This window comes from Diceros bicornis, chromosome 4 (genome assembly GCF_020826845.1).
Source record: "Diceros bicornis minor isolate mBicDic1 chromosome 4, mDicBic1.mat.cur, whole genome shotgun sequence".
Taxonomy (NCBI): Eukaryota; Metazoa; Chordata; class Mammalia; order Perissodactyla; family Rhinocerotidae; genus Diceros; species Diceros bicornis.
Genome location: NC_080743.1, coordinates 99196690 through 99214337, shown reverse-complemented (window position 1 = coordinate 99214337; position 17648 = coordinate 99196690). Strand labels below are relative to the sequence as shown.

Sequence of the window (17648 nt, the reverse complement as noted above, 5' to 3'; positions counted from 1 at the left end):
AGTCTGGAAGACTTCCCTTTCTATTTCTGGACAAATGCCCAGTGAGGCTGAGTTGGGTGTTTGGAAAAGGCCTTCTTCCTCACAGCAAGACTGGGCATTCTCTAATCTCAAGCTCTGGATGAGCTCTGGGGTTGACTTCAAGCCAAAGACAGAATGTCTGCTATGCCCTTGCTCAGGAAACTTAAGACAAAGAGTATACGCAGGAGGTGGGACAGCTCTTCCTCCATGACATAAGTGCTATTGCAGAGGCCCCGGCCTTCAGGAATCCCACACCACTGTCCTTCCCCACCTGGCTATACATGACCTGGAACTGGCAAAGAGACGAGGCGCCTTTCAGAAAGCAGGGAGATGTAATGGTTCTGGATGGCTAAAATAGACCAATGTTAAGATGAGTGCACAAATATCAGCACTAGGCTATGGAAAAAGGATAAAGAGATGACAAAAACAATTCTATTTCTAAAAGATGAGAAATGCTGGGGTTGGGGTACTTATGAGCATCAAGGGATGGAGAGAGAGTAAAGAGGATTTAGGGATATATACACACATAACACTAACAAGTATGGTTCCGAAAATTTAGAACTCTTCATCACATCAAAATTAATTGCTCTTAGCATAGGACTCAAGATGAGTAGAAGCTCACTAGTAAGTGCCAGCCTTAAGATGAGGGCAAAGACATTGCCAGGGGCATTTACCAGGCCCCTTCCCAGCTCAGGGGCTGAGGCATGTCCTCACGATGAAGTCCAGGGGCCCTCTACTGGAGTGAAGCCCAAGCCCGGGAAGGGTTCCAGAATCAACAGCTATGCCTATGCTCCAGCCCAAGGTCAAGCCACACGGTCCAGAGCCTGGGCAGCAAAGACCCTGTGATCAAAGACACTCTGAAAACCCCACAGCCTGTTACACAGCTTGGAGAGGAAGCAGGAGGCATCGGGACAAATGCTCTGCATGCCCAGAGCCCACCCAAAAACCACAGGGGGCTGCAGAGGTGTGCAAGAAGAGCTGCAGGGACTGTGCCATGACCCCAACACGGCACAATTATTGTAACATCCACCCAAGAAGGCTATGCTCAGGGCAGTCAGACAAGCACGAGACTTGAGGTGGGGATGTGGGAGTAATGAGGGCTCCAAAAACAGATGGAGCAGGTTTTGGAAACCAGCAGACAGACGAGACTCATTGGCACCAAGGTTTGGGCCCAGGGGGACAGCTGGAGAGGTGAGTCAGGCAGGGAATGTTGACGTAGTCATCTGAACCAGTGTCCTCCATCGTGGCGGCAGGCTGGTGGTAGAAGCTCACATATTCACAGCTGGTCTTCAGAGATGGGGCATAGGGCCAGGGAGCTTCAGACACCTGGGAACAACCAAAGATGCATCACTGGAAAACACTTAGATCTAATGTGGGCAGAAAGTGCCTTAAATGGGGCTCAGGCTAAGATCACGTGGCTAAGCACAGGTCTGAAGGAGACTCAGCTACCAGAGTTTCCCCTCTGGGATTAGACGTGACTTGTGGCATAAATATGCATCTTCTTAGGGAGTTATTCCGAAGCAGGGTAAGTCATGCCCCGAACCTCTGTAAGGGCTCGGGGAAGTTGTGACGTGGCACAACAGTGCATTCCAAGAAGGGACTGGGTGGTGAAGGGGAGGAAGGTGGCAGGCCACATGGGCCAGTGGTGCTCCTCTTCCCCAGAAACTTCAGGATCATCCACCTTCAGGAGGGGTCCGTTCTCAGAGGACAGGGCTGTGCCATGACCCCGACAGGGCACAATTATTGTAACACATACCCAAGAAGGCTGCGGTAGGGAGAGTCATGTATTTAAACACAAGTGCTGAGAACTGGAAGTCCAGTCCCCTGAACACAGTAGGCACTCAGTAAGTGCTCATGGAAAGGAATGTTACTTTTTGTATTTTACCAGAAAGGAAAGGAGTGGCAGCTTGCTTCAAAAATACATCTCTTACCGCCTGTTACAGCTCATCATTTGAGACTAATTTATTTGGCTTAAAAAATTAAGATATTCCCTGTGAAGGCTAAAATATTCAGTCATTAATCATAGGCACTTTGTTGTAAACTTGTTCCATCAAGATTTTTGTCCCTAATAGCAGGAATGAGAGTTTCAAGCAGGGAGGTGGTAAGATCTGAGCAAGGTACAGGCCCAGTTGGCGGTATGTGTGGTCACAGGGCAGCTCAAAAGAAAAGGGGCCGTGTAAGGGTAGAGTAGATGGGTCCTGCTGGACCTACCTAAGCTACTGTGAAGCTTCTCTGGCAATGTTGGGTAAGGGCACCCTCAAGAAGCTGGAGGTGACTGTGGCAGAGCTGTTACTTGCTGCTGGGCATCGCTCTCCCCTTTGTAGCAAGGGACGCAATTGCCCAGCCAAGGACTGCATTTCCCAGTGTCCCTGAGGGTAGGTGTGGCCACATGACTAAGTTATGGCCAATGGGATGTGAGTGGAAGTGATGTGTGAAACTTCAGGGTCAGGTCTTAAAGAAGCAGCTTTCTCTTTCTCCTTCCTGTGGGCCAGAATGTGGACATGGTGCTGGTGATTGAGCATGGACCGTGGACCAGGCAAGACTCCAGGGGATGGTGGAGCAACCAGACAGAAGGCACTGGAGTCCCTGGATGACCTGGTGGCTCACGCCACCTCTTCCTGGCTCTCTGCCTCTACTAGGGAGGAAAACAGGCTTCCATCTTGTGAACCCTGTGGTTTAGGGTTTGCTGTATTAGCTTAATCTAGACCATAATTAAAACAGGGACATTTGCCACACAGTTTTTCCTGGTTCTTGAGGTAATAGTGTTTTAGCTACTGTTGGCTACCTTAGAGAATAAAAATGTTTTCTCTTAATTTGGGAAAAGAAAGATGAATGGACAGTTTAAAGGCTTTTCACCCATCTGCCGATGGCCATCGATCGAAACAGGAGTTCCCTATGTCCTTCCTAGATTTCAGGAGGCATCCTCCTCACCCAAGTGTTGAATCCTATCTACATCTTGACGTCTGCTAAGTCATCCTCTAGGCCAGGCTTAACTGCCTCCAGTGATGGGTAAACTACCTCTTCTCATCTTAGAGTTTACTAGAAAGTTCTCCCTCAGAGTAAAGTGAAGCTGGGTAGCTTCTACCCCGTTAAGGCCTTCTAGAAATCGAATCTCTTCCACAGGAAAGCCCTTCACGCGTATTTGTAGAGTTAGCATCTTTTATCCTCTGCTAAGCACGCATTTATCCCATGAGAAACGCTTGGCTACAAGCCAGATAACTAAGTCTGCCACGGCCGTTGGGTAGTCAGTCTCCTGACACCACCAAAGGAGGAAACCAACACACCTTGGTCCCGACTCGTGGTCCAGCAGCCGCTGTGAAAGCCGGCGCCGTCGAGCTCAGCGGCAGCTCGGGTAACTGCGCCCGGGCCACGCCCGGTCTGGGCCGCGCCTGCCAATCGGGGGCGGGGCGCGCCGACGCTCCGGGGCCGGGGAGACGCGCCTCGCGCTCACCTAAGGGGAGCCGGCAGGCCGCGGTGAGGGCGGGGCCGAGGTCCAGCCCCGCCCCCAGCCCTGCCGCAGCCCTGGGAGGAGGAGCGGGCGCTGCGGGGCTGGCGGTCCTGGAGGCGCCGCGCGCGGGACGCGCCCGAGGCGCTCGGGCCGGGTCTGCGGCGCCAGCTCGCCCCCCCATCCCCTCTCCCGCCACGTTCACCGCCCCCCGCACCCCGTAGCCCAGCCTCCCCCCGCTCACCACCCCCCCACGCCCCGCTTATCCCTTCCAGCTCACCCGCGGCGTCGGCCCCCCAAGCGCGCCGCGGGCAGACGCTGTAGATGTTGTTTTGGGAGCGCGGCCGCTGCGACACGCGGGGCCAGTGCGAGGCCTCCAGGGCGCGCATCCTCACGGCCAGTCGGCGGACCCCCCTGGAGAGAGCTTCTCGCCGAAGCCCCAGGGAAAGAGAGGAAAATGGCGTCAGAGGTCCATGGCCACCCCCTCGCCGCCCTCGGGTCTTCGGAAACTAAAGGCAGTCTCCGTCCTCCGTGCTCGGCAATGCCTGACGTGTAGATGGCCAGAATGTATGGGGCACAGCCTTGCCCTTCGCTGAAGACCAGAGGGCCCTGGCCGCTCTCCTCCTCGTCCCCATTTCCAGACCACTGACCCCCATCCCTCGTTCCCCATACCCCAGGCCGCTCGTCTAAAGCCGCTGAGTGTCCGCTAACCGAGCCCCGAGCCGCTCTCACCTCTCCTCCTTTGAATGACCCTTTTCACCACCAGCCCCAGAAGCGCCAGCAGGATGAGGCCCAGGATGGTGGGGATCAGGATGTGAAATCCTTGCTCTTCCGTCCCAGACACCGGTCCGTGGTTGAAGCCTCTGGGGAGGGAAGGAGAGGCAGAGAGAAGGAAGAGGTCAGTAAGGGAGGGAGGTTTACGGCGGCCAACTTTTTTGGAGATGGCTCACAAGTTTGTCCCTTTGTTAACAGAATTCTTGTCCCTTCCCCAAAAGAGCCTTGTCTATGGAGTCAGGAAACCTGCATTCAAATTCAGGTTCAGCTTTTTACTGGCTGTGCAGTCATGAACCAGTCTCCTAACTTCTCTGAGGCTTATTTCCTGGTAAATGGTATAGTAAAACCCGTTGCACAGAAGTGTTAAAGGATAAAACAAAATAGTGGATATAAAGAACTTAAGGCACCCGGCCTATAGCAGCGGTCGATAAATGTCGGTTCCCCTTCCAACTCTCTGTACTTCAGTCTCCTCACAATATTATTGCAAATATTAAATGAATTCGCTCCTAATAACTGTGGGAAAGAGGATTTTTTTCTCACGGTGCTCCCTCTCCCGTGAAGTCTTCCCCCCATTTTCTCTACGTATTGAAATCTTACTTTCCTAAAAAAAGGTGGTAAGTCCTCTTTTCTTCCCCAGTCATGGTAAACCAGAATCATTTTTTTCTCTGCGTCCCCAGTTCTTGTGTTCATACCCGTTACAACCCTTATCAGAGTCAGACTTGCATTAGTTAGTAAGATCCAGATATTGCATGTTTTCATTTTACATTGTTAGGACATGGCACAATGCCCCGCACATAGTAAACACTAGGAAAATGTGGGTTGAATTGACTTGAATTCTCCACTGGTAGGCCGGTGTAATTTTCTAAACTACTAATCAGGAGTCCTGGTTCTATTTGAAACCACTTAGCTCTCATGCCCTCAGTTTCCTCATGTATAAAACCCAGATGATGTTGGAGGTCCGTTTCTTCACTAGCGTGATTGTTTTTGCTTAAGTAAAAGTAATTCCAGTTATTATAGGTTTTCTTTGGATTCTGCTCTAATGCTGCCCCCTAGTGGTCCATTGCAGCAGTTTCCTGGGTTGCACGCCAGCCTTTAGACTGGTGTTGTCCAATAGAATATAATGTGAGCCACCTATATAATTTTAAATTTCCTGGTAGCCACGCTGAAATAGTAAAAGGAAACACATGAAAGTAATTTTACTAGTAGCTAATTTTATTCTCACTTAGTTCTTCCCCATCAAAACAGATCTGAATAAATACTGAGTGACTGAAAGATTTGGTCTCACTTCTACAGGATCTCCTGCTAGGGCATTGACAAGTGTTATTCTTGTTAGTGGCACTAATGAGTGCCATATACATAGGTAGTATATTTCAAAGTGGCCTTCTAGAGGCAAAGCCAAGAGGGGTCTCAACTGGTAGACATTTCAAGAAGATTTCAGTGGATCTCCTAACTCTAGACTACTTTGCCTGGTTTCTAGCCCATCCTGGATGGTAGAGGCCTCTTACCTCTGCCTATGAAGCCTATTGTGGTGGTTGTAGCTGGCTGTCTGGGGCCTGAGCAGCCCCTCCTGAACTGAGGTCTTTGAGGCTGTGGTGGATAGCAGGAGGGTTGTGGGCTTGGCAGCTGCTACTGAAGATGCTCTGGAAACTCGAGGACGGTGGGTGATTGGAGTGGTTGGAGAGGGGTGGTGTGCTGGAGGGGCCTCCGTTCTTTGAGCTGGTGTGGTTACTGCAGGAGACAGCAGGAAAAAGTCACCTCCCATATACACACTCTAGTCTCCAGCAGGATTGGGTCTCCATTTCTTTCCTGAACACACTCTTCCCTTTTACCTAGACTACCTTTGTTCTTGCAGTCCTCATGGCCTGAAATGCCTTCTTAGCACACCATCTGCACCTAGTAAATTCTATCTATATTTCCTTCAAACACCATTTCCTCCAGAAAGCCTTCCCTAACTTGCCAGGCAGAAGAACGTTGCCCTTCTCTGAGCATGGAGAAAGCTTTGTTTATGGTTCACTTGCCACTCTGCCTTGTGCTGTAGTTGTGTGCTTGTCTTTTCTTGCCCATCCTACAGCTGTCAGCCACAGCCTTGGGTATGTGATGAGCTCAGTTACACTGTCTCTCTTGGCACCCAGCAGGGTCCTTTAGTGTAAAAATGCTCAATTAATGTATCTACCTCACAGGATGGATGTGAGCATATGTCGGAAATATTGCATGTTAAAATGTATTTAAGACAGGAAAATGTAAAGGTATCATTAATATAATTATCATTAATCTTTTTATTGCAAAATAGAGTTGTTAAAGTCACTGTTTGCCAGCAAGTGGAAGACAGCCCTACGCGGAGCAGGAGACGTGACGATTTCTGGCTGGGACAAGTCTGCCCAGTCTTGTTTCCTCAGTCATTCATAAAAGAGCTCGATTTTGTGAATGGAGCAAAACTTCCTTACTTGTGGTGCCACCAGGTGGTGATGTGTATGTTCTGCAACTAGTGCTGAGTGTCCAGGCTGTAGGATGGGTTTGAAGGACAGAGAAGGCAGATCTCAGGGAGGCACCCTCTCCACAGGCAAGGAAATACACATCTGAGACTCATCTCTGCTCTGGCAACCACCCTATGAACTGAACGTATACCCCCTCCTCCATTTTCACAATGCCTCAGCATCTCTCCCACCTCTCCTACCCTAGCTGGGGTGAACTGACCTTTGGATATGAACTCGAAAGAACTGGCATGTGCAGGCATCTGGAACCAAGGAGGTATCTGCATGTTTAGAAGTCTCTGAAGCCATGGTGGAGACTCAGGCATCGGCTCCTCTTCCCAGAGGAGCTTGTACTCTATTGGAGGCAAGAGGAATACATTGGTGGGCTCTAGGAGGAAGCTGGGGCCTGGGGGAGGGACTGTTGGTATAAGCTGAAGCTGACTCAGCCAGGGTGGATGGCATTGGGGGGGGGGGTCTGCCAAGAGGGGCAGAGAAAGAAGCAGGCTGGGGGCTTCCCTGAAAGAACTGCTCTTCTGCCCTCCCTGGTCAACACTCCCTGCAAAACCGTCAGAGGCCCCTGGGAGTCTAGGTTGTTGGATTAGTGCTGCTCACCTGTGAGGAAGTCAGTGGGGAAAAGGAGGAAGGCAGTATTCAGGAGAAACAAGGAAAGGATCAGATCATAAAGTCGCAAGTTTGGCCTACAAATGTGGCCTGAAAAACGACTGTCTTTCCTTTATATTTATCCCTGATATTTCTCATGGGACAATTATATAGGACAATTATGTCCTTTTCTTCCAATTTCCTCCAGTCTCAGAGCCTCTCCTCAATCTCAACCCCACTCCCCTCCACGCCCCACGTAGGATGGGTACAATACAACACAAGGAGAGCACTTATCTTGTTCCTTTTATCCAGTGTGGATAGAAAATTCTGTGGACCCTGAAGCTAATTGACTCTATTAGGTTTCAACTATACAAATCCCAATCGTTATTGGACTAGCTAATATGGCAATAGCATAAGAGTCTGGGGGACTGCTACAGTTAGGGGATTGCTCCAGCCTTCCTGAGTGGAGATGTTTTCTGGGTGGGCATCTCCATCAGGTGGGGCACCTACCACTGTGGACATTCAGGGTGACTTGCTGAGTCTTGCCCCGGTCTGTGTTCTTGCCCGCCCCACAGGCATAGACTCCGCTGTCACTCCTGGCCAGCTCTGTCACCTCCACTAGGAACAGATTCCTGTCTGGATATGGCGTCAGCGTGACTCGGTGCTTGTATTCCTCCTTGACAAAGTTACTGTTGGACACTACGGTGGCACATACTCCAGATCCAGCCATCTCCCGGCACAGATATAACCTCACGTGCATCACAGGAAGTGGGCACTCGATGGTAACGGATCCACCCAGCATTCCCTCCAGCTTGACTTCTGGGAGGATCTTCTGAGCCCCAAATACTGCAGGGAGAGGGAGGAATGCTATAGAGGAATGCCCACCAATGTGGAGGAAGCCCCATCCCCAGCCACATCCCAACTCCAGCCCTATTTCCAACCCAGGCCCCAGCGTGGCCTCACGCTCATCCCTAGATCCAGCCACATGCCCATCATCAGCCCAGGCCTCAGCCAGACCTTAATCTCAGCCCTACCCTGATCTCTAGCCCTAGCCTCATCCTCAGACTCTTCCCACCCCCAACCCTATTCATATCCTCAGGCCAGCTCTACGTCCCTCCCCAGCCCTATGCCCAAGCTCGAGTCTCAGCCAGACCTCTCCCCAGCCCAGGCCTTAACATAATCCTCAGCCTCATCACCAAACCCAAACCCATAAGGACCCAGACACCAAATCCCTGAGAATATAGTCAAAACTGCTATCCCAGTCCAAGGAGAGATAATATGCCATGGTGACCCCAAACAGCACCTAACCCCCAAGTGACTTCAGCGTGGTGTTGGGAGACATGGCGCAATTTTGCTGCAACAGGTTTTCCTGTCTAGCTTTGTTTTGCTCAGATCCATTCAGCCAAAATAACCATTCACCCCAGGTTCTATTTGTTAAATCATTCAAGTGTTTATTGATTGCCTTTCATGTGGCAGTAAGATAGCTGACATCCCTCCCCTCCCAGAGGGTGATACAGACGGACAGCCACTCCAGCACAGTGTAATACATCCCATGGCAGAGATGGACAGGGTTCCTGGGAAGCAGCAAGCAGGGCACCTGATCCAGGATGTTGAAGAGGGATGGTGGAGTTTGAGGAGGGCTTTCTGGAAGAAGTGATGTCTAGTGATGTCTTGTGACCTGAAGGACCAGGTGTGGAGGGTGGCTGAGAGAAGGATGATTGTCTTAACTGAAGTAGGGACATAGAGGGAAAGCAAGGGTGTACATGAGCGTATGTGCATGTGTGCGTGGGGTGTGCACACTGTACGTGTGCTGGGGGGCGGGGTGTGGAGCAGGGACGAAGAAAAGATGTGGCTCATGAGTCCCTGACATCAAAAAGCTTATGCTTTGGCTGAGAGAAGGCAGGTCTAACATGGTGAGCCAGCTGGAGAAGAGGGCAAGGCCGAGTATGGTTACCTGTCAGCTGAGTGGGTCCCAGTAAGTGTCTGCATCCTTCTGGGAAAGGGTGCATAGGGTGAAGTGTGTGTGTTGGGGTAGGGCTGGGGCACTTGGGTGGAGGAGGAGAGACCTTTCCAGACAGTGAGAACAGCCTCCATACAGGCTGGCATATGAGCGAGAACATGGCATGTTTATGGGGTGTAGAGAAATTCACAAACTTCCTGAAATTCATCCCCAGAACACACATTAAGAATAGCTCCAAGGAGTTGAGCAAAACAAGGAGAGTCAAGAAAAGAAGCTTGAGGTCTCTGGATGACCAGAGAGACCTGAGGAGGACGTTCTGGGGAGAGGGAAGAACATGGAAGACAGTAAAGGCAGAGACAGCTATGGGAGGGGAGAGGAGGTTAGGGAGGGGCCGCACTTACAGAAGCGAGTGAAGACTGAAAATGTAGCTGGTGTTGACCTGGTGGGGAAGCAGGGGCCAGCTGGGCATGTAAGCTCTGACAGGGAAACCGTCACTTGACTAGCCCAGCACTGCTTTAAATCTGTGGAAGACAGCCGTGTGAGGAAGCCTCATGACTGGAATGAGGCGGTGGAAGGGTGACCCATTCAAAGACAAAGACCCAGTCAAAGGGCAGGGAATCGCCTGTGTGTCCAGATGGCCCACACCTGTATGTAAAGCCTGGCACCTGAGAGTGAACATGTGAACATTTTTGGACCAACCCAGCCAGAAAGAGGTGTGAATGCTGCTTTCCCAAGAGCAAGATGCTATAAAATGGGCAGGGGCAAGACAGCAGAGGGTGGTCGTCACCTATGTAGACACCTCCAGCTGCCTCACTCTTCTCAGGGATGAGCTTCTGGTAAACCCCTGGCTTGCCTAGATCCTCTGTTATGGACTGCATGTTTGCGTCCATCCCCAAATTCATGTGTTGAAGCCCTACCCCACAATGTGATGATATTAGGAGGTGGGGCCTTTAGAAGGTACTTAGCATTAGATGAGGTCATGAGGGTGGGGCCCTCCTAATGGGATTAGTGTCTTTATTCTCTCCGTGCACACAAGAAGAGGCCATGTGAGCGCACAGAGAGATGGCAACTGTCTGCAAGCCAGGAAGAGGGCCCTCACCCAGAACCATATCTGCTAGCCCTTGATCTTGGACTTCTAGTTTCCAGAACCGAGAGAAATAAATATCTGTTGTTTAAGCCATGCAGTCTCTGGTATTTTGTTACAGCAGCTTGAACTGACCAAGATCTTCATTGTGCAAATGCTGGACAGATGAAGCACAAGAAAGCAGCCGTGTGCACTGAACTCTGGTCTCAGGGAGGCACTGGTTGGCGAGGTGAAAATGACCAGACCCCAGCTCTCCTTGCAGTTCGTAGTAGCTTCTAACCTACACCCTAAGCTTAGAAAAGCAGATTTCCCAAACAAAGAAAAGATGGATCTAACCTCCTGGTTTAGAACTCATGTACATTGTGCATAAGACTCATGTGGGGAGAACTTGCTAGGATGCAGCTGACCTAGTCCTACCCTTAGGCATGGGGATCACATCTGTCCAGGGTGTGGCCTATGAATCTGCATTTTTAAATAAGCATCCCAGGTGCCCTTGAATGTTTGCAATCCTGGGCTATAAAACTACATTTCCAAATGATTCTGGGGAAGAAAGGGAGGGGAGGGAGAAGGTGTCTAAAGGAACTGACCCGTTTAATATTGATGTTTTAGAGAGGCTGCTAAGCAAGTGACATTAATCTCTAAATTGGTGACTTGGTTTTCAGTGGTTATGGTAGGGGAGAGGGACATATGGTTTAAAAAGTCACTCTTGATATTTAATTGGATATAAATAAACGTTTGGAGCAGGAAAAAAAGCACCGTATAATTTCCATAATGCAAAATACGGTAAAGATCCACAGGCCCTTGGCTGGCGCTCTGGAGACAGACTTTGGACTCTGGGTAGCAGGGGTTTTCGGGGTGGGAGTGGTAATGTGGACCCTATCAACTCAAGTCACAGCAGAATCTCTGGAGGAAGGGAGTTGGCCTGAGATTTTTATGTTTATCAGAGGGAGCATGGATTTTTAAAAAAGGATGAGAAACGTCCTACTCGACTTCCCACTTCGGCATGCACTAACCCACGTGTGTCCAGGCCTGCTGTCTGCCCTTTGTCCTGTCGCAGTGAATGGAATGCCCCTCTCCTCTCAAAAGCCAGTCCTTCACCTGTGTCCAGAGTTCATCCTGCTGGCTTCTTTAGAACTCTCTTCTGCAATGATCCATTTTCTCTCCCTGCCTCATTGCTTTCCTTCCTCCCAGCATCACTAGGGCTCACATATATGCTCTGTTCTTGCCTGTGTTGAAAAACCCCTTGGTGGACCTTCTGCTTCCCCTTCAGCTGTCACCCTCTTCTGTTCTCTTTCTCAAACAAGTCATCAAAATCACTGAATCTACTTCCACACCACCCAGTCCTCTTCCACCTACAACCTGTCAGAATTTTGCCTCCAACATTCCACTGAAACTGGTCAAGCCCTGGTCAAGGTCCCCAAATTCTCCTTGTTGCCACATTTGATGGTCACTTCTTTGTCTTCACTTTCCTTGCCCTCTCAGCAGCATCTGATGAATTGAGTCCTCTTGCCTTGAAACACTTTCTTCTCAGGGCTTCCCTGACACCACACTCTCAATGGCTGTTCCTTTCCAACCTCCATACTTACTTCTTCTCTACCCCCCTCTCAATGCTGGGCTACCCCAGGGCATGGTACTGGGCCTGTTCTTTTCCCTGTCCTTCCTCTCTCTCTCCCGCAATAGCTCATTTACTATCACAGCTTTTAATGTCAACTCTATATAGTTTTCACGAAAACCTGTATCTCCAGTCTTATCTTTACCTCTGAGCTCCAGACTGCCTTTGTGATATCTTCACTTGGGGACTCCACTTGAATATCTAAGATGTATTTAAAACTTACAGTGGCACAAAAAAAAAAAAAAGAACTCTTGATTTCTCTTCCAAAACCTGTTCCTTCACAAGCTCTTCCCATCTCAGAAAATAGCACCAACATCCCTCCAACTACTGAAGCCCAGAACTCACGCCCATATTAAAGAATCAAGGAAAAATTTTAGGAGTGTGTGTGTGTGTGTGTAGCGGATCACAACATCAAGTGTATGTATTATTATTGTTATGGCTCAGGGTAAAAAAGGTTTGCGAGTCTACACCGTGTGATACTGCCTTGCTTTATTACAGAATTCCACTAAGGGCCCCAGGCAATGCGGTCTATGGCTTGTGCCTCATATACGGGGCTCTGGGGACCCCGATCACTCCAACATTTACCGGACCTGGGGCAAGAATACAAATAAAGCCCCAAATATCAGGTGTCTGAATATTTTAAAGTTATAAATCAAGCTAATAAACTGTTGAATAAAGTAGGTTCTATCCCCCATCTTGACAAATTCACACACTCGTTGGATGTTCACTAAAACATGGTTATACAGGGAAAAATGGCCCCAAGCTTCCTGCCCCCAGCCTCCAGTCTACCTCCCTTTTTTCTTCTTACCCCTGGCTCCTGCCCATACCACAAGCTTCCTGGTATATATATGGTGGATTACCCAGCCTGCATGTACAAGCTCCATCCATCCCCTTCTCTAACAGCCACCTGTGGCCACCCTTTCATGGGCCAAGGGGTCACCTTAGGATAGAAGAGCCAGGATAGAGGCTCACAGAGTCATTGAAAGGGGGCCCAGAGTCATTTGGACAGGGAATTTGAGGTCTGGAAGAGGGGGTGAGGGTGTGGGCTTGGGGTGGGCACAGCCCCTTGGGCCTGTGGACTCTTCATCCTGTGGCGATGGGCACAAATGAAGAAAGACTGGGCCCAGAGCAGGGACCTCTCTGGCCCAGTTAGAATGGTGGTATTGCACAGAACAGACTGCAGTGGTACAAGTGAAGTTCCCTTCACTCCTAGAGATCTTCTACTCCCACCTAACCCATCTTCCCTCTCAGGCTTAAGTTGAGTTAACCATCTACCGTGTTCATATATGTCCTGGTATCTCTCAGAGCCTGACATTTCATTAAAATTCCATTCCCTTGGGCTTTTAGGGCTTTTCAATGTTTGATTCAACAAACATTTGACTTTCTTCCATACTCAAGCTGTCACAAAGAAAGCAGGTATGCATAAAACCCATTTTGACCCCCAAGAGACTAAATAACCAAGTAAGATAGACATACCTTGAGCCACAATACAAGGCGGAATGGGATCAACTACTGAGATTCAGAAGAGGGGGGCTCTGGAAAGTGTACAACAAGGAGGTGGAGGTTGAGATGGACTTTGAGGGACCCATAAAAGGTGGAGGTGAGAGGAAGGATGTTCTGATAGAAGGAATGGCATGTGCAAGGGCATGGTGGCAGGAATGTCTAGCACATGTTCAAGGAGTCCTGTTTGGCTGGAGGTTATAGAAGTGCTGGGGAGTGTGGCAATCTCAGAGTGTAAAGGGGGGCACAAGGGAGGAGTTTGTATTGAATTCCGTAGGCAGTGGGAGTCATTCAAGTTTGTTGGGAAGGGCCATCCTATGATTAGAGTCAAGCTTTAGGAAGATTAATCTGGGGCTACAGGTAGGTCAAGTTGGAGGAAGTGGAAAAGATAGTTAAGAGATGACTGTGTGTTCTTTTCCTTTCCATTCCCTCTGTCACCTCTCTAGTAGAGGTTGCTATCACCTCTCATCCTGGTAAATGGGAATCTAGAAACTACGTGAATTAGCCATTGACTGGGTCAAAGTCTGGGTGGGGATAAATGGGAAGAGGTAGTAAAAAGCCATTCTTGCATTTTGTGGCTGATGTCAGACATAGTTCAGACAGACAGAGTAGCTGGTTTGGATGGTGACCAATGAGGAATTTGAAGTGAAGTGTTAGGCATGTTGCATTTCAGATCTTGGTGGGATATAGAAGTGGGGGTGCCCAGGAAAAAGTTGTCAATTGAGATATGAAACTCGGGAAATGGGTTAGGGCTACCAAATGGATTAGAGAGTCTTCATTTAGAGTCGAAAGATGAAAATCAGGAGTGAAACAGATCCAAAGAAAGAGAATGTAGAGCTGAGAAGAAAGAACTTTGAAGGCACTTGCTTTAAGATCCCATATTAACCGGCTAATACATCTGGGAGAGGTGACACCTTCAGCCCTTAGGAATCAACACCTGAGCTAAACAGGGGATGTGTCTGGAGTGGAGAGAGGGGCACCAGCAGGAGTGAAGGGGGGCCTCCAACACCCCACACTGCCTCCATCCTTGTCCTGCCCTAGGGACTTGTTTGCGACTAAATCCATCCCCTACCTATGGCCAGTTCAAACCTCATTTCCCCACAGCACCTACCAGGCAGGAAGCAAAGTGACCAAAGCCAGAGGTCCATGGCTCCTTCCAAAGCAGGGTCCCATCCAAGAGTCACCGGAGAGGGGACAGAGACCCACTGCTCACCAGCAACCCTTCACAATCTGGAGCTTAAAAGAGATTTCTGGCCCCCACGAGGAGCAGGGCTTGAAAATGAGGAAATGACAACCCACCTTGTTTGCTAACTAGTCTTAGACTAAAAAAGAAAATACCAGCAAACCACAGAGGAAGTCAGGAATTGAGAAAACATGTTGTGTTGAGTGAGAATGGGTCCCCATGGTTCAAGGGACATCTAGACAGTTCCTAAAGACTATTAGAAACTACCAGGCAAGATATTTCTTTGCCTTAGGGACTTTTTCTTGGAGAGGCCTCCCATGCTTTGTTGCATTGACTTCTGAGCTGGAATCATTTGCTTTATCCCTGGCTTCAGGATAAAAGAGCCTCATTAGCAGTTTTCTCCATCTGAGAAAGGCTGTGTGGGTAGATGCTTGGGCCTGAATTCCGAAGGTACCGGTTGTAGTCCTTGAACTCACCGGACAAATATTTTTGAGCACCTACTACATGGGACTACTAAGTATGGATTTTGAGCAATTTCTCTAAGCCTTGATTTCTTTGTCTAGAAAAAAAAGGTGGGACCAGATGATCCCTAGTATTCCCTCTGCAGAATGTTGTTCCTGGGTTCTCAACCACGGCTCGTCCAGCACCTCAGATCAGCCACCTCTCATCTCCCCCAACCATCTCCCCAAGGCGCTGCCCTCTGGCGGGGTCCCAGGCCACTGTCCCGTGACCACAGGGGCAATGCCAGGAGGGGATCTGACAGGTCACACAGCAACTCTCCTAAAGTCACAACAGCCTGACAGAGCTATCCTTCAGGACCCTTAGGGTTCAAGGGGGAGGCCCAGTGACTGACGGAGAAGAGAGAGACGCTGAGGCAATCAGCAGTGAGGCATCATGGAAAGAGCTTTGGGTTCTAGTCAGAAGACCTGGGTTCTGGTTCTGGCTTGGCACTTTCTAGCTTTGGGCCTCAGTTTTCTTATTGATAAAATATGGATGGTCCCTGCCCCGCCTACCACACAGGGCTTTCATGAGGCCCAGCAGGCACTCTAGTCATGGAAGTGCTTTAAGACCCTTCAAGGTGGAGATGTACGGGGCTGTTATTTATCAGAGGGCTTCATTCCTGGATGTTCCATTGTAGGTGGGTTCCCAGGGCCCTCACTTCCAGACACTGCAGCCTCTTGTGCCCACAGAGGACTCAGGCTGTTCCCAAGCCCTTTCCGGGAGGCTGCGGCTGACGGAGCCTCCGTCCCCTCAGCAGTCCTGTGCCCACTGATCCCCACTGGCCCCCTCACACCAGATTTGTCACGCGATCTCCAAAACACAAGACGACAACATCTGCAGTGGAAGTGGAATGTGAGGCTCCGAGCAGGTGCAGAGGAAGTGCGTGGGGGCGGGCAGCCTGCCCTGCCCACCCCTATCTGGGTCCCGACCAGCCCAAAGCAGCTGTAGTTGTGATTTCCTCCAACCATCACTGGGCCAAGGTGTCAGGGCAGCCTCAGGCCTCTGGGTAGAGTGAGTGACTGACAGAGGTTTGGTTCTTCTGGCCAACCTTCACCCTTCCCTGCTTGTGGGACTCTTCCCAATGCCCTGCAGCTGTCGCACAGCTGGGCTCTGCCATTTGCCGAGATTGCCTTGGAGAGAGAGAGAATACATGAATGAATGTGATGTGTGTGTGACTGTGGATGTGAGAGTGTGTGGGTGTGAATGTATGACTGTGTGGTATTTGATGTGTGAATATGTGATGTGTGGCTGAGTGTGTGAGTGCGTGTTGTATGACACGTGAATGTGTATTGTGTGTTTGTGTGGTTGTGTGTGAATGTGTTGTATGACGTGAATGTGTATTGTGTGAGTGTGTGTGTTCTGTATGACACATGAATGTGTGTTGTGTGAGTGTGTGAATGTGTTGTATGATATGTGAATGTGTGGTTGTGCGTGTGTGAATGTGTGGTTGTGATGCGTGAACGTGTGGATGTGGGGTGCGTGAGTGTGAATGTGCTGTGTGTGTGAATATGTGTGTCTGTGAAGATGAGGGTTGGCTGCATTGTGGCTGGGCCTGCCAGGCAGTGTTGGGGATGTGTGGGATGAGAGTGAGTAGGAGAGATTTTCACAACATGTGTGGCCCAAATAAAACCCTTAGAAACATCGCATTGGGTTGTTAAGAGGGCTGCCAGGTAGGAAGTGAATGTTTGGAGTCTGGGATCTAGGCCTGTCCAGTCTCGACCTTCCCACGTTGCCCCAGAGTCTGGAGGATTGGGCCCCAAGAGAAGGCCGACCCCTGGCTAAATTGCCAAGTGGGAAAATTTTAGTGTCCTTGTTCTCTTCTCCTTCTCCTTTTCCTCATCTCCATTTCTCCTTCCTGACTCACAGGGCTGCTGTGTGGCCCTGGTGCTCCCACCCCGCAGGAGAAGGTCTGATAAGCTGAAGCACCCTGACAGGCAGAGGGCTCAACAGCCTCACATCCTCTGGAGCCAATGCTTGACCAGAAGGGGTGAACTCGGTGGGCAAAATGCAGAGCCTGAAGACGGGCAGGTGGAGGAAATAAATCACACCAGATATACTGGGAATTAAGTCTTTTAGGTAAACTCATTTAATCTCCATAACTTAGGTTTTGTTATCCTCCCCATGTTACAGATGGGATAAGAAGAGTATTTCTCATAAGGTTGTTGTGAGGATCGCATGAGGTAAGCATTACAGGGGCTTAGCAAGGTGCCTGGAATATAGTACGAGGGCAGTGGAGATTAGCCGTGAGGGAGTCGTCCTCACGGGTTCTGCTTGGTTATTGCATCACCCTACTTTGACCTCCCATGTGGCCAGGCTCCGAAGGGCCATCTCCTGGTTCTTTCCAGACCAAGGGCCGAGATCCTCAGGTGGCGCCCCCCGTGACTCAACACTGCTCTCCCTAAAGACAGGCCACGAGAATCTCCCTGCCTGCTGGACTCACCAGGGAGCCCACCCAGGTAGAGGCACCTTACTCAGGCATCCTGCAGGTCACTCTTTCCAA

At 50.0% G+C, this 17648-nt stretch overlaps 1 protein-coding gene across 1 annotated transcript; it reads right to left on the bottom strand.

The window, feature by feature from the left end:
• Nucleotides 1-563: 563 nt before the first annotated feature.
• Nucleotides 564-14742, bottom strand: FCMR (Fc mu receptor). The gene is made up of 8 exons (XM_058540179.1): nt 14576-14742; nt 7819-8154; nt 6932-7063; nt 5743-5965; nt 4196-4326; nt 3744-3887; nt 3390-3469; nt 564-1344 (listed from the first exon to the last, which is right to left on the bottom strand). Exons 1-8 carry the CDS (start codon nt 14610-14612, stop codon nt 1168-1170), a joined length of 1260 nt encoding a protein of 419 aa, XP_058396162.1. The 5' UTR covers nt 14613-14742; the 3' UTR covers nt 564-1167.
• Between the last annotated feature and the right edge of the window lie 2906 nt (nt 14743-17648).